This window comes from Argentina anserina, chromosome 3 (genome assembly GCF_933775445.1).
Source record: "Argentina anserina chromosome 3, drPotAnse1.1, whole genome shotgun sequence".
NCBI classification, from domain to species: domain Eukaryota; kingdom Viridiplantae; phylum Streptophyta; class Magnoliopsida; order Rosales; family Rosaceae; genus Argentina; species Argentina anserina.
Genome location: NC_065874.1, coordinates 23,613,159 through 23,629,175, shown reverse-complemented (window position 1 = coordinate 23,629,175; position 16,017 = coordinate 23,613,159). Strand labels below are relative to the sequence as shown.

Here is a 16,017-nt window from a genome sequence, read left to right as displayed (position 1 = left end):
CACCACTTAATGCCATTTTTAGCACAGTATGACAATGCAGTTGGGCATGAAACCAAGCATTCCAATCAAGGGAAGAGCGTGCCACTTTAATATTTCTTGTATTATTTTCTGTCAACTAAATTCTCACAAGTATTAAAGCTTGATTATTGCATCCGCTCACTTACTATAAATTAACCAAGCTTACGTAAGCTTAGTCAGTTTAGTTTGTTAGTCTGTACTCTGTACCATTTGCTCACATTGATGTCTGAAACTCCTAAGTCCACACCATTGATGAAGCCGATGAGGCACCTAGCTGGAAGAACCCAAGAGGGAATTAGCGTTTGGCATGTTTCTTGAACAATGGCTTCTACATAAATCATGTGACACACTTGTTGTTGTTTTTATAATTGATGTTTGAATTGTTATAATAATTGTGAAAGCGAATGATGAACCGGAAACTTCAAAAAAATGAGTCCTGAAACAATCCTTGGGGGCGTGCCAAATACCCAAAATATAGGTAGATAACACATTGATCAAGTGAAAGGTACCTTCCAGTTTTGAAGTTGGTAGTTGGTCATCTCATTTTACAAACAGAACTCCAGTTTGAGGTAAATGCTTCTTTTTGCTGCATTTGCTTCTTTAAATTTCCAAGAGGTCCAAAAGTAATCTTCTTTACCTTCTGCTTAGGACAAATACAATTGCTAGTATTCAAATTTTTACCACAACTGAGACACAGAGATGGTAATCTCCAGATGCACCGAGTCTCTTATGTGCTTGGATATGTCTATTTCTTTGTCCTCAGGGCGGAAATACAGCTGATCCTCAAAGTTGATCGAATCCCGTATGAATGTCAAAATTGTCTCCATATATCACTCCCATATTTATGATATCAAGTTCTTCAACGGGTTCATCAGTTAGGAGAAGTTAGAAATTGGAGAAAATGGACTCAGCTGCTGGATCACCACACCTTCCACACAAACGCGGAATGTTATTTGGATAAACATAAATGCATGAAATCATTACATTGTCTTTCATCTTTTACCCCTTTAGTTATCAGTTTTCAATGCAACACAACATTTACACCAACCTGCCTCACTTGATTAAAAATACAACAAACAATCATGAGGAGGAGAGCAGAATAAATGTCCTCTTAGTAGTTTCTATTTTTTTTTTTCTTTAATTTTCCCTTCCCAATTTCAATGTTACATGTGTAAAAATTGCTAGTTTCCTCAAAGCATCTGCCCCCTACCCACATATATCTACAACAGACCTAATAGAGGGGCGATTTTCTTTTCCTAATAGACAGGTTGATCAGATCAAAACAGCTTGCAGTTTCAGATGGCCAACAAGCCAACCTAAGGACAACTTAATTGATCCAACAGACAGGGATTTGACTACAACCTCCCATCTCATACACAGTGTTATTAGACAAAGACATATTTTTTTTCCAGAATGAGGTATAGTCATATCAGATATAACCAACATAAGGGCATCAAAACAGCACTAGCAAAAGAAAATTTGACAGCTTCTTAAAATTAGCTCGAAACAATTCAAGTGCAAAAACATGGGCATGAAAAATTGAACATAATATTACTGCATAACAGGAGAATATGCAATTGGTGCATACCTGTTGCAAGTCAGTGTGATGACAGTTCTAATGATCCTATCAAGCCTCAATTTTTGCTTCCTCCTTGTGAGGTCAATGGAAATCTGAACTGGCTGTGCCGTTTGGATAATCCTTCACAGCTTTAGTAACACGTAAACCCATCACTGAAGCCCCAGACTTGGAGACCTCTGTTGAAAGGATGGCAACCCAAGCTCGACATGTGTTATCAAAGCGTTTTCCCTTGTAAACAACTGCCCCCTTCCCATGGTGAATCCACATCTTCACCATCTTCATTTCCTTGATCATCCAAATCAAGAAAAACTGTGTCCTTCATCAGTGAATTATTGAAAGTTGGGTTTTGTGCAATTCATCACCGTGGATGTTGAGATACCACCATTTGAGTTTTTTTCTCAACACTATGGATATTCTCAGTAATGCAAGACGGACACTTGCAATCAGTGAAGGGAAAGTATGAAACTTTAGAACTACTCTCACAACATCTCAATTTAGAACCGCCTTATTGGTTAATATATGAAGAGCTGATTATGGAGGATGAGGTCACTACAAAAGGCATTCTTCTATTCGAGTCTGTCAAGGCCTCTGATAAATACTAAAACGAAAGACGCGTATATACTTTGAAGTACTAGATATTAACCACTGTTTGCAGCCTGTAACAAAATGTGCCTAAAGGATTACTAAGTAAATTTGATAAGGGCTAGTTTAGTATCGGTGTGACTTAAAAAAAACAAATTTTACTGTACTATAAAAATTTAATTTTGAATTAAAACATGTTTGTGTTTAATAAATATTATTTTTACGAGTGCTGTCAATAAATAAATAATTTAATAATCGAAACAAAATAAATAGGGGGCTGTAAAGGTGGAAATTAGAAGCAAAAACTGACGGCGAGGCTTTAGTGAGAGAGCTACGGAGATGACGAAGAGTACTCCGATGGTGCTGCTGCTATTTTCAGTGGTGGCGATCCTGCCGTCGTGTCTGGACGCGATTGAGTCGCCGCAGTACACGGTGGTGCACACGGAATCCGAATTCGAGATCAGACAATACCGAGACGCCGCGTGGATGTCTGCTCCCGTCAAAGACATCTCCTTTGAAAAAGCCACCAGAAATGGCTTCCACAGGTACTACCCACCTTCATTTTCGTTTTTTACTTTCTGGGTTTTCATTGAATTGTGGGTATGTGGTTGATTCTAGTGAGATATCAAATCAGAGAGGAGGTAATTCATTGTAAATAGTACATTAGTTTATGTGAATTCGGCTGGTTATTTAATTTGTGACAAGGGGATGTTCATATGCAAAACTCAGTTGTTGAATGTAACCGAACAAGAATTGTCAGTACTTGAAACTAGTGAGAGGAGATCACATTAATAAAATGCGAAAAAAAAATCAGAGAGGGAGCCAGGAGGCATTCATATTGTTGCAGGGTGCACATCCTAGGTTTTATACTTGCTTTACTAATGTGTGTGACTTTCGATACACCTTTTTAACACTGTTGAAATCTAGCTATTTTTTTTTTCCGCAGTCTATAGCTAACTTGTATACTTGGCCTCTTTAAATGTCGTTGAGTATACTAAATTCACTTTGTTTTCTGGTTGTTGGATTAACTCAGGCTGTTCCAGTACATTCAAGGTGCCAATTTGAATTCCTCTCGGATTGCAATGACTGCTCCTGTGCTGACAAGCATAGTCCCTGGAGCCGGCCCTCTGCACTCGTCCGCTTACTTTGTGAGATTCTATTTGCCTGTGAAGTTTCAAGCTTCCCCACCGACACCTCTCCCGGAACTTGACTTGGAACCTTATAACTGGGACAATCATTACATTGCCGTCCGGAAGTTCTCGGGATTCGCAAGAGATAGTAACATTGTGCAAGAAGCGCAGAAACTTGCTACCAGCCTTGGCAGGTCTCCGTGGGCAAACTCGACATCAGAAGAAAGTAGCTATGCTTACTCGATTGCACAGTATAACTCCCCGTTCCGGTTTATTGGGCGTGTGAATGAAGTTTGGGTTGATGTCGATGCCTCTGGCTTAGAGGGTGATAAATACAGTGAAAGAGCCTCGTACTGAGATTAAGGATGTCATCATGTAAATACCAGCAAACATCCACAAGTTAGTGAACTATCTCTGAATTACTGCCTTTCAACATCTGTATGTATCTGTATATGTATCGTTGTTTGGATGTAGACATGTTACTATAATATTTGTGCAGTGTATGTAGTCCTTTACAAGCCCTCCTTCAAGTGTTTGTCCATTCAATTTCTTTCTTTTTCTACTTTCGCCATTGTTTTTTAACTGTGGTGTCTTGAAAAGCAACCAGCAAAGACAGACTAGAAAAGAGCTGATTAAGCGGAACACGATATAAGAACTCATATTCTTTTACAAATTTTTGTAGAGTGGCTGAGTGTACGTGACTATATCATGGCTATTTTTCATGGATAAGAGAGTTAGGGAATTAAGTTTAGTTTTAGACCATTGTACATTATGTCAGGTTGGAGTTGATTAATCTTTTAGGAAGTAGTTTACTCGAGCTCTATATACCAAAGTCAATCATAAACCACACATTAATCTTAATTATTACTTTTAAGCCGTTTATGATTCTGCGAACTTGTAATCAAAATTGTTTGTGCTTCTTAAAATCTGCACTACTCAATCTTTAGAATATTAAATTTGTAAAGATTCATATGTTAGGGCCATATATGCCTTTTAATGTTGCCCATACATTCAGGAACATATGAGACATAAAAGGGAAAGTGCAAGCAGGCACTTCAGATAAGAACCTAAAGTGAACCTTGTTATTAAGTGGACAAAGAGAGAAGGACAAGTAGAAGAAACCTCTTTTGAAAAAACAAAAACTGAACTATATAATTTAGTTTATGCCTTAGTTGGGAAGTGCAAGAATTACTTGGAGGGAAAACAATCAGAGCCTCAGTAAGTGGCCTCGCAGGCCGCTAGCACCGGTCACCTAGCCGATTTGAAAAATCTTTAGGTGCTATGGCTCTGTGACTTGTTGGAACCTTTGTAAGAGTCATATTGAACTACAAGTAATGAGTCATTTTATAATTATAAATGTTTATGTGGTTCAGCAATAACCCCCATATGTGTACTTGCGAGTTCTGATGTAATTAGTTGATGCATTTACCTGTAAAACAACACCACCCATATGAATATTATTATCCATTTGGTCTAGGACATGTTAAATCTGTTACAGTTGCTACAATGAAATGATATCATGACTTTTGTTTGATCATTACATTAAAACGACAGTGATTGGGGATAAGATGAGGTGTGTAGCTATAGAGATAACTCACTTTCAAAAGTAGAGAATGATATAGCCTAGAAAATAGATCTCAATTGTAGCAGTATTTATAATTCTTCAGGCTTGTAACTGAATTTTGAATGTAGACGTCACATGTCCATAGTTCCCTTCCTATTTCGACTCACTGTCGATATGCTTCAGGACCTGTAACCTTATTGTGAATGAAGTAGTGAAGTATGATGCCACCAAACTGAAGTAAAAAGCTTATGCTAGGAATCCTTTCACCTTTCCAAGTTGGTACTCATCAGCTATGAATGCCTAGACTGTTATCTATGGTTTGAAGGCCATGAGTCACCCCTTGCTCATCAGGTCGACTAAAAGGACAAGAATGTAGAACCTAGAAACTGTAAGAAACCTACAACCCAGTGAAATTGACCTACTTTTGGTTTCTTAGGAAAGGGGGCACTGCAAATATTGACCTTTACCATCAATACACTCTTACCACTGTTTCTTACAACGGCACCAGCACCTCCTACGCCTCTATTTTTGATTCATAAACCACAGTTTGAGTCAACTTTCAACACACTCGACAAAATGGTTGTATTAAACTATTATTGTTTTTTCTTTTACCTAAGATTAAAATGGGTGCAGGTAAAAGATAGTACAAATTAGAAAGTAAAATGGATATTGAGCAAAATATGGTATTCCTAACAGATGATCTTGTCATTTTTTTTCCAAAGGTTAATGCTGGTGCGGGAATAAGATCTTGCAAAATTACACAAGCAGATGGATATCAAGCATCCTATGGTATCCCTACATGTGAGTGCATCATTTTATTCTGAGACTTGTATGCCACTGAATATTAAAGATAACTAATGAGACGAATTAAAGGACCTGTATCATCTGAGCCCCATTAAACTTCTGAAATATCAAGTACAGTACCTAATTACTCTATAAAGACTTGGCCTTAACACCAGTCTTAAGCATCAATTTTACATAGCAAACTTCCATCTTCATGGCCAAGACTGGAACTTGATATTCAGACACAGATAAGCACATCGGCAGATAAGTTTTATGGTTTCTTTAAAGGTAATATGACTTCTCTGGTTCAGATCTTCCCTCAACACTTCAAGAGCTTCCAAATACTGGGGGGAGGTGAGATTAGAGATGCGTGTGAGATTTACTGGGAACATGACCTTGGTATGAATACTATATGCCTAACACCAACCATCTCTAACTTCTTCATATATTTGTTTTCAACAATATATCTTAACTAGGTAAAACAGCCGCGCTTCGCTGCAGCTTTTGAAGTGTTTGTTCCTTACTATGAAATATAAATCGAATAACAATTTATAAGATTTCAGTGTTATCCTAATTGTCAGAAACTTAGTTAAAAGAGAAATACATTTTCAAGGTTAAAAAGAGATAGGAGACTTGCTGTTACTTCTGTATCATTTCCCAACAATAGAATTATTGCATTACTGAAAAAAGGAAGAAGAAAATAATGGGCTGAAAATAGGAGCTACTATGCATTACATAATATACCAATAGTCTTTACAGGAAACTGATTTGGTTTGCACTACAACTGCATGTTTCCATTCAAAAAATGAAGCAGCATTTAGATGACAAAATATGTTGAACTTCAGGTTCTCTTGTTACTGCATCACCACCGAACTTGAATGGATGTTGGTGTTTAGTTTGGGGTTTGTTCAAAAAGGGTATCGCCCCAACATTTTTTGCGCTAATTGATCCATTCCTTTTGTTTGCTACTATGCTAGAAAAAGCACAGCTATAACTGTACTGACATAAAAGCTACAGGCACATAGAGGAAAGGCTCTCAGCTGAGTTTATTCATGCTTATGTTTTTGGGTTTGTCTTCCTCTGGCGCAGTTGACGACTCACACCTGTGATAGATAAAAAAAAAATCAATCTAGATGTCTAATTAGAGAAAGGAACACTGAATCAGCAAGTGCAACTAAAGCTAACAAAAAAAAGATCCACTATTACTAAAATGTATTATAATTTGACTTGGTAAGTAGATTATGAATAACTGAAATGAGTCTTACTTTTACACAGATCTCCTGAGGAAAATAGCCTATTGTTCTTCACATTAGCAAAACCTGGTTGTGTTGCAAATTGCAATGAATGATTTCTACCCAAACATGCAAACATAAAAATAGTGAAATGATCACATAACTGAATTTTGTATATAAATTATTAACAAATGCACTGTAAAGAAAGACCTCACGAAAAGACAAACCTATATAAGATGAGAGCACAAATGAAGTGAAGAACAGCAGCAAAACTTCTTTAAAAAGAGTTTTGATCATTCACCCTGCAAATTTAAGCGAGACCCCATGTCATTATCATTTGACCTCATTTATATTATTTCATTCTTTTGCCAATTGCTCACATTCAAAATAACAGGTTTGTGAATGAGAAGAGAAAATGGATTATTAACAATAGAATAGAATACAATCTTTAAGATGAGGGAATTGAAGACAACTGAGTTCTTAATCAAATTGAAGACAGATACAGGTACAATTAATGATCCATGTACATTTATATGGAAAAAATAGAAGAAGAGAATAAATAACAAAGGTTGGATTAACACTAATACAGGTTGGATTAACCCTAATAAATAACAAAGATCTAGGTACACTTAGCTATACAATAGAGTTAATCAGATATGAGAACAAACAAAAGAAGACAATAGGTTGGATTAATCTTAATACGAAGTTGGGAAATAATTCAGGAAGCTTACGTTTTTTTTCTGTCGACGCTAAAACGGAATTAGGAGAGCTGAAGATGGACCTCTGTGTTGATAATGATGATTTTGGTGCTTCAAGAATGACAATCGCCATTTTGTATCATAGCTGTGAGCTGACGTTCTAGGTAAGTCTGTATGTATCACAACTGTAAATTTTTGTGTCAGGGAGTAGATGTTATCTTTGGATTGAATCCCAACAATAGAGATAAGATCAAAGTCGGTTTATCACAGAGATAATTTAGAAGATATCTACGGAAACAAATTAGAGCCCAAACAGAAAAGCCCAACTGTTGCACACTGTTGTTGTTGTGGTACTGTTTTGCACTGTTTAAGTACTATTCTAAACCTACAGGCCGAGTAATATATAGTGAAATTAGTTACTGTGCATTTGAACCTGGTACATGGAGTGGCCTAGTGAGAACAAAGCTTAAAGTCCAAGAAATTGATGATGAAAACAGGTCAATCTCCTTTAATTTCATGGAAGGAGATATCTTCAAGGTGTATAAGAGTTTCAAGTCAAAAGTTCAAGCCATTAGCGCAGGAAATGGTGGCTGCATAGTCATGTGGACGTTGTTTTTTGAGAAGACAAATGAAAATGCACCAGACCCAATAGGATATGTAGAACTTGGCGATAAAGTTTCCAGAGGCCTTGAAGCTTACCTTGCTGGGACTTGACTAGGTTCAAGATGTATGTAATTTTCTTTAAAATGTTGTGGGAAAAAAAATCTTTACGAACTTGCTTTGATACTTTTGGAATGTTGTGCTAAGAGTCATTCTAAACAACAAATAATGAGTCCTTTAGATTACTTATAACGTATTTATAGTTCAACAATGATACCCATATGAATACTGTTAACCATTTGGTCTAGTATATGTGTAGTCTGTTATAGTGGCTATAATGAGATAACCGTAGTCTTGTCATGACTTGTGTTTCATTTGATCATGAGGATAGTGTTAGGGAAACGATGAGGTGTGAAGCTATGGAGGTGTCTCACCTTCGAAAGCAGAAATTGATACAGGCATGCAGAAATAAAGCCTAGCAAATAGATCTCATCAAGACTCGAGAGTAGCTTTCTTGGATAAAAATTGCTTCCTAGCTAGTTCAATCGTGCATATGTGATTATACATATACTTCGTCGGTCTTTCGATTGTGCTTATCTCCTACAGTCGATAGATATGTATTTCAATAAGAATATAGGGTCTGTGAATCGGTCGCTTCATTGCGAATCTGAACTTAGCAACCTACTACATGTTGGTGGGATATGATACCACCAAACTGGAGTAAAATGCGCGCTTAAGCTAGCTAGGTACCCCTTCGATCACCTCTCCAACCAGTCATCAACGCCTAGACTGTTTTCTACAGTTTGAAGTATGACATCCCTTGCTAGCTCATCAGTCATCAGACTCCGATAATATATAAGAGACTGACATGTAACACAAAGCTACAACCCTGGGACTTTCTGTTTGTTTTGATTTCTTCAAAAGAGAGAGCACTGCACAGAAATGGCTTGTACCACCAATGTTTTCAGTTATTACATTTCTTACAAGTGAAAATTTTAAGAACCATATATGACAGATGCCCCACTCTAAATTAAGGGTAATTTAATTTCATTAACTTCAAACAGTACCTGACATATAGATTTCGACATAATAGTTGTACCTAATGTTAACCCCTCCGTTTGTTTTAGAATTTTCGGAAACAAATTTGCCGACCACCTTTTATTTGCCCACATTGTGCCCACTATTCTAAACTCATGTCATATGTTTTTTCTCAACTCAAAGTTAGATAATAATTGAGCAATTAGATACATGACATGAGTTTAGAAAGGTGGACACAAGGTGGGCAAATAGAGGGTGGTCGGCAAATTTATTTCCAGAATTTTCCGTCTATTTTGGAAGAGTAATTGTGCCCACCATCCTCTCCACCTCTCTCACGTCCGCTTCTGCAACTCCATTCACCACGACTAAACCCGCAACCCTCACATCACCATCCAAGCCCTCGACCTCCCAAACAACATCGCCCCACCCGACACCTCCATGTTCGCCGCTCCCTTCACCAACAAGGAGAAACCACTTCAATGCTTGAATTGGATGGATAGATTATTCAAAGAAACCCAACTCGAATGGGAGGGATTTTGAGACCGACAAATGGTCTCCACCGAGTGGATGCTTAGGTTTGAAAAATTCAAAACCTTGTAGTCTAGCTGGAGGATTCCTAGTTCGACTAGGATTTCTTCTTGGAGCAGGCTGACTTTGTAATTCATCATTCCTATAATTTGAGGATACACCATCATCAACAAACACTTCTTCTTGATGACACATGTCACATCCCGGAAGGGAAAATGATGGTATTTGATTATAAATTTTGGATTAACAAACGAATAGAGTTCGCTTGAACACTCGTTAGTTTAGAAGGCTATATAAATTTTTTGCAACAGACGTAACTAAGTTCACAAGTACAACTTTAAAATGAAAGTTTTCAAATGAACAAATACGTTTGGGAAGAATAAGCGAGCTTTACAATATTTTGAAACAACATGAGGTGATTTACCTGTCACCGGCCCAAAACGAATTCAACTATGGCAACCCAAAAATGAAATAAAGGTGACTTATATAACCTCATAAATTATATCTCAAACATTCACGAGAAAGAGAGCTAATAAATTAACAACTTCAAACAATAGGTCCCGAGGACGGTGTATTCCTAACTTCTTGTCTCCTAAGCCCCATAACAAGTTTAAAACCTGCAAGAAAACTATAGTAGGGGTGAGCTTCGTCCTCGCTCCCAGTAGGGGCCTACCCACCTATGTAGTTTGAAAGTAAGGTGAGCTAAGTTTTATAAAAACTTAAATAGTTTAGATGTGAGCACATGCTTTAAATCATTTAATAAAAATCAGGCTATGTTATCATTTATGGGAAAACAATGCAAAACATGCATGATGACCATCAATAATATCAAGTCAGTGATGACCGATCCTAACGACTAGGAGGCGAACGAGTCACCTTTTAAGTCGATGCCGACTGCCTTTGTTAAAACAACAAAGGAGTGAGAGTGCCCATTTTCGGGAATGCCCTCAATAATATTATATAGGTTGGATCCAAATCTTAGAACATGGCATTTGTCACACCTCGGGACCATTTTCGGTCCTGAAATGCAGCAGTAATCGCCATAGTCCTAAGTTAGTACCAATCAATACAAGATCCTACGCATCGACATCGCCAACTCACGACTACAAGGCTATGGGGATAAGAAAATAATAACAAATTTGGGTTAAAAACAAATGAAGCTCAATTTGTTGAATAAATATGAATAAGTGGAAGGTAGCAAATAAAATGAAAGTTCAAATATGACATGAGAAAAGTGCGTCATCATAATAAATACGGGCCAAAGGAAAACAACTGCACAACTAAAATAAAAAGTAACAGAGTACGCGTCGTGCAATTGTTAAAATAGTAACGGAGATCGGGTAAATCTGAAGTCACACCGGAAGCTGACTCCTCAGTATCGAAAGTGAACTACGAGTGATGCAATGCCACTACCACCTAATCAAGTCATCGCGAACCAGCTTCCAGGTACATGAAAAGTAGGGGTGAGCACTCGTCCTCGCTAACCCGAATGCGGGTGAGACGACCCAACCGTAGTTAGGTTTGAAGACCATTTATATATATATATATATATATATAGACCATTAGCGTAAAACCACGTAACGAAAGTCAAACTGAGACTATAACAAGTCTCGTAAAGTTTAAGACAAATCAAGTAAAATCATGCAGATATAAAATATGCGACTCAGCTCGAAATATCAAATTCGCCGATGGGGTATTCAACCCGACCGGCTCTAAGGTTCGCCTTTGGGTGAACCGAGAGCCAATAATGTACTATGGTGCCAGACATATGGACACGGTTATCACCGTAGTAATAAGTCACACAGTGCCGGACATCAGGACAACGAATTCACCGTGATGGTGCCTGGACATCAGGACGCGGGATTCACCATATAATAAATAAACTTGCGGTGCCAGACATCAGTACACGGAATCACCGGCTTATAACCATGCATAAAATAAAAGAGTCAGTCTCGAGACAATACGACCAAAGTAAAATGCAAATGAATGCAACATGCGATAAAGACGTATAACATATACATTTTATATATAGAAAACCACTAACCCGAAAGGTACCGGCTCACCCTACCTAATATAGCAGTGTCGAAGTCCACGCACCAAAGTACCGGCTTACCCTTTGATCTCTAATCGGCTCCTATTCATAAATCCGGCCAAAACGCCGGCGAAAAACCAACCAAAATCAACATGCAATTATACTAGACAAATCGAAACGAAAAAACGATCACAAAGACACCAAAACCAAAGAAATTAGAGTTCGATTGATACCTCAACGGAGCACCGGAAAAGATCTCGTCAGCTCCGATGATGATGTGCCTTCATTCGAGCTGCTGTGGCGTCGCCGTTGGCTCCTAGACATGTCTGCTGCCTCTCCGAGCTTCACTAGCAACTCAGAATACTTGCAACTCCTGGATTGAAGAACACACTCGCCGGAGCTCAAGAACACGCCAACGAGTTCGGAAACAAGAGAGATTAGAGCTTTTGGCTCAAACTTAATGGATTCGAGGAAGGAAAGTGTGGCGCTAGGCGGCGTACAAGCCGCGCGGTGGTGCCTCTGTTTTGAAACAGAGGTGAAAAGGGAGAGGGAAGTGGTGGTGTGTGTGTGAGTGTATTGTAGTTAGGTATATACAGGTTGATTTGACGGTCCAGATCAATTCGCTTAAATGGACGGTCAAGATTTAAAAACAGAAAATAGGAAATTCTTAAAATACGTTTTTAAAGAGTTAACTTCGTAAACTCGTAGGAAATTAACCGAGCGTCAGAAAAATATTCCGCATATACTCCCGCGGTCCTGACGACGCGTAGTTTAATACAAAAATATTAAACTACATTTTTGACATCTCGGAAAAACGTCGGATAGCGCGACAATTATGCCGGAAAAATAAAGAAATTTTCTAAGGGCTCACAGCATTTCCCCTCAGGAGGTATGGTTATCGACACCGAGGGGTTACCGGAATACCGGGCCTCATTCAGTCTCAGGTCTACTCAGTCACGAAGTATCCGCCTATCCTTGGGTTTTAGCATTTCTAAATCATGTATGCAATTTCCAACAATGAACATCACCAAGTAATAGACAATGAATTTAATGGGCACGAAATACACAAAGGGGTTAGCTCACCCTACCTGGATTGAAGTGCAAAATCCATGTTGCTCACGCAATCCCAAAGTAATGCTGCTACTGTTGCTGCTACTCCAGTCTTGTACAATCTCGTAGCTTTAACTCTGAATCCAATGATCACAGGAGTCAACACCAAATTCAAATATCAAAGGTTGACTAGATTCTTTATTCCTAGTTTGACCAGTAAAGTCAAAGATTGACTTTTAGTTGACCAAATATTCCTCAGTTGTCCAAGAATTGACCATGTTGACCAATTTTCGGAAAAATCTGAAAATAATCCAACTTAAATAATCGATCGATACTAAGCATACTTTAAGGATATTAAAGCTACTTAGAAATCAAATCAACGACTTTATTATTATACCGACATATTTCTAAGTCATATAGTTCTCGATTTCTGAACCGGACGGAAATCGTAACTAAAACTAGTCGTAACTAAGTGTTACGTTAAATTGTCGCCTTTTAGTTAAAATTGGTTTTCACTAAGTTATCTTTAGTTAAAGTAAAACCATTAAAATCATTTAGTAAATATTAAAAAGGTAACTTATGATAAAACCCTAAAACAGTAAAGTGAAACAGTAAAACTATAACTTTCTACCGAGGGCAGTTTGGTAATTTCTCATTAATGGTAAAAAGTAAAATGGTAACTTTAATTCGGTAAAAACCAAGTCTGATCAATCTCCTATTACAAAACCAGCCACAAAATCCCATCTATGACACGACAAATTCAACACACAAAACCACAACAAGAATCACAACCTCACAAATTCAGAAACGCAAGAATTTGAGATATTGGGGAAGGATTGCTACCTCCACAAGTCATCGATCTCAAACCGGTGCTGCTACACTCCTCCATTCCAAAACCTTGGCTGTCTTGAGGTTTAGAAATTCACTAGAGGCTCAAGACGTTCTTCTGTAGCTAGAGAAATGTTTGTCGGATTTCGGTTTCTCGGCAAGAACAAACATAGGAAGAGAAAAGAATAGATTAGGTTGTTGATTTAGTAGTTATAACTATAAATTGAATTAGAAGTAAAACAAAGAAGAATGGGCTTACCTAAAGCGAATCAATTTGCTCGTCAAGTCTCATTACTTTGCCAGAAAAGCTAGAGCAAAAGGTGGACCTCAACGGTGAAGAACCCAGAAAAATAAGAGTTTGAGTTTAGTTTCAAATCGATGAAATCAAACTTAGAAATGGATTGGGAATTAAGATTAGAGGCTTGGCTTACCAGAAGAAGACAAAGGAGGTCGAGTAGCTCGCCGAAGCCGAGAAAGTTAGGCGCTGCTTCAATTTGGCAGAACTGGAAATGCATCGATTGATGATTGATGGACATCAATATGAAGAGGACTGAGAAGGGAGTGTAATGGTGTGGTTTCATGCGACTAGAGTCGTCGGACTGTGGTGACACAAGGCCAACAAGGAGCCGGACAGTGTTCAGTCCAGTGGTGTCGCAGAAGACGAATAAAGAGAATAAGGGAGAGAGAAGGACATAGCTTTTTTTAACAAATATTGGACTTGGGCCCGGGTCTGGGCTGGGCTTCTCAATCCCATAAACAAAAAAAATCCAAATTTGTAAAATTATTTTAGAAAACATTCAAAACCAAATACAACTTTGGAAATCTGTAAAAATGAAACGGATCGTCGGAAAAATATTCCGAAGATATTTCCAAGATCGTGGCGACGTGTAGTTTAATAACGACGTATTAAAATACGTTTTTCGACATTTAAAATAAGTATCGATTAATTTGTCATAATGTGTCAGTAATCGAGATTAGAAGTCTCGAGTATTACAACACATATCAGTATCTGGAGAAGAAGAAAAAGAGAAGAAGAAGAACTCACATTTGCATGCCTTTCTACATGCACCTCTGCATGCACAATAAGAGGCACATCTCAAGGCATATCAAACAACTCCCCTTGCAAATCATTATCATAAACTTGGAAAAACGAATTTGAGTCATCAAATTTAACATCTCGTGACACAATGACTTTTCTGGAGATTGGATCATAACACTTATATCCTTTTTGAGAAGAAGAATACCCCAAGAAGACACACTTCAAAGCCCTTGGATCAAGTTTGTCTCTATGATGAGCCTGAATGTGTACAAAACATACATATCCAAAAATTCTTAGATGATCAATGCTGACATTTCTTCCCTTTAGCACAGAGAAAGGAGATTTAAAAGCTAACACTCTTGAGGGCAATCTATTGATGATATATGTTGTAGTTTGGATTGCAAGTGACCAAATTTTGTTTCGGACCATTTGCTTGAATCATGATGGCTCGAGTTTTTTTTCCGAACAAAACCCTATTTTTTCTTTCAGAAACACCATTTTGTTGTGGAGTTCCGGCAAAGCTAGTTTGATGCAGAATACCATTATTGATGAGATACTCAATCATGATTTTATATGTATATTCGGTACCATTATCTGATCTTAGCATGCATATGCTTGATGAAAAGTAGTTTTTTACCAAGTTGTGAAAATCCTCAAAGCTTTTATTGACTTCATTCTTGTGTTTCAATAAGTACTCAAAAGTAGTTCTTGATTAATCATCAATAAAGGTTACATAATACCTATAGCCATCAAAAGAATTTAGTTTTGCATGTCCTCATACATCATAGTGAATAATCTCAAATTTCTCTAAGCTCCAGAATTTGATCTAGTGAATTTAGATTTGTGACAAGTTTCACAATCTGAAATAAGTTTACATAGATTTGGAAAGAGATAAGACATGACATGAAACGAGGGGTGAGAAAGACGCATGTGCCACAACTGCTGCTGTCGAGTAGATGGCTTCAATTCAGCAAGAAGACTCTTTGTAAAAGTTAGGAGAAGTTGAAATATAGTACCAGCCATTTAGATAAAACCCCTCACTAATCTTCCTCTTGTTCAAACGATCATGTAAGACCACATTGAAGGTTGAGACCAAAACAAGACAATCTAATACATGATTCATTTGTCTAATAGATAGAAGTTTGAATTGGAAAGATGGCACATACATGACACTGGAATTTTTATGACTGGAAAAAACTTTATGTTTCCCTTTCCTACGATTGGCACTCTATTCCCATTAGCTACTGACACAAAAGGAATTTTTTAAAGGAAATAAAATCATTCAAGCATGATGCATCATATGACATGTGATCAGA

At 37.7% G+C, this 16,017-nt stretch overlaps 3 protein-coding genes across 5 annotated transcripts; 2 read left to right on the top strand and 1 right to left on the bottom strand.

Moving 5' to 3' along the window:
- Positions 1–553: 553 nt before the first annotated feature.
- LOC126787287 (large ribosomal RNA subunit accumulation protein YCED homolog 1, chloroplastic-like) lies at positions 554–1,919 on the bottom strand. Its single transcript, XM_050513197.1, is given in 7 exon segments — positions 554–716; positions 718–827; positions 829–946; positions 1,607–1,698; positions 1,700–1,785; positions 1,788–1,842; positions 1,845–1,919. Coding segments are annotated over 7 exon segments (699 nt in total).
- Positions 1,920–2,484: 565 nt separating this feature from the next.
- On the top strand, positions 2,485–5,901 carry LOC126788052 (uncharacterized). 3 transcript variants are annotated; one of them, XM_050514008.1, is made up of 3 exons: positions 2,485–2,724; positions 3,213–3,708; positions 5,596–5,901. In XM_050514008.1, the coding sequence occupies exons 1-2, from the start codon at positions 2,519–2,521 to the stop codon at positions 3,664–3,666; spliced, it is 660 nt and encodes a 219-aa protein (XP_050369965.1). In that variant the 5' UTR covers positions 2,485–2,518; the 3' UTR covers positions 3,667–3,708; positions 5,596–5,901. The 3 variants fall into 3 exon arrangements, with proteins under 3 accessions (XP_050369965.1, XP_050369966.1, XP_050369964.1); XM_050514009.1 differs by lacking the exon at positions 5,596–5,901 and adding an exon at positions 4,325–4,400; XM_050514007.1 differs by lacking the exon at positions 5,596–5,901 and having other exon boundaries at positions 3,213–3,952.
- On the top strand, positions 5,497–8,389 carry LOC126787286 (major latex protein 146-like). The gene is made up of 3 exons (XM_050513196.1): positions 5,497–5,506; positions 5,840–6,056; positions 8,030–8,389. The coding sequence occupies exons 1-3, from the start codon at positions 5,497–5,499 to the stop codon at positions 8,298–8,300; spliced, it is 498 nt and encodes a 165-aa protein (XP_050369153.1). The 3' UTR covers positions 8,301–8,389.
- The last annotated feature ends 7,628 nt before the right edge of the window (positions 8,390–16,017 follow it).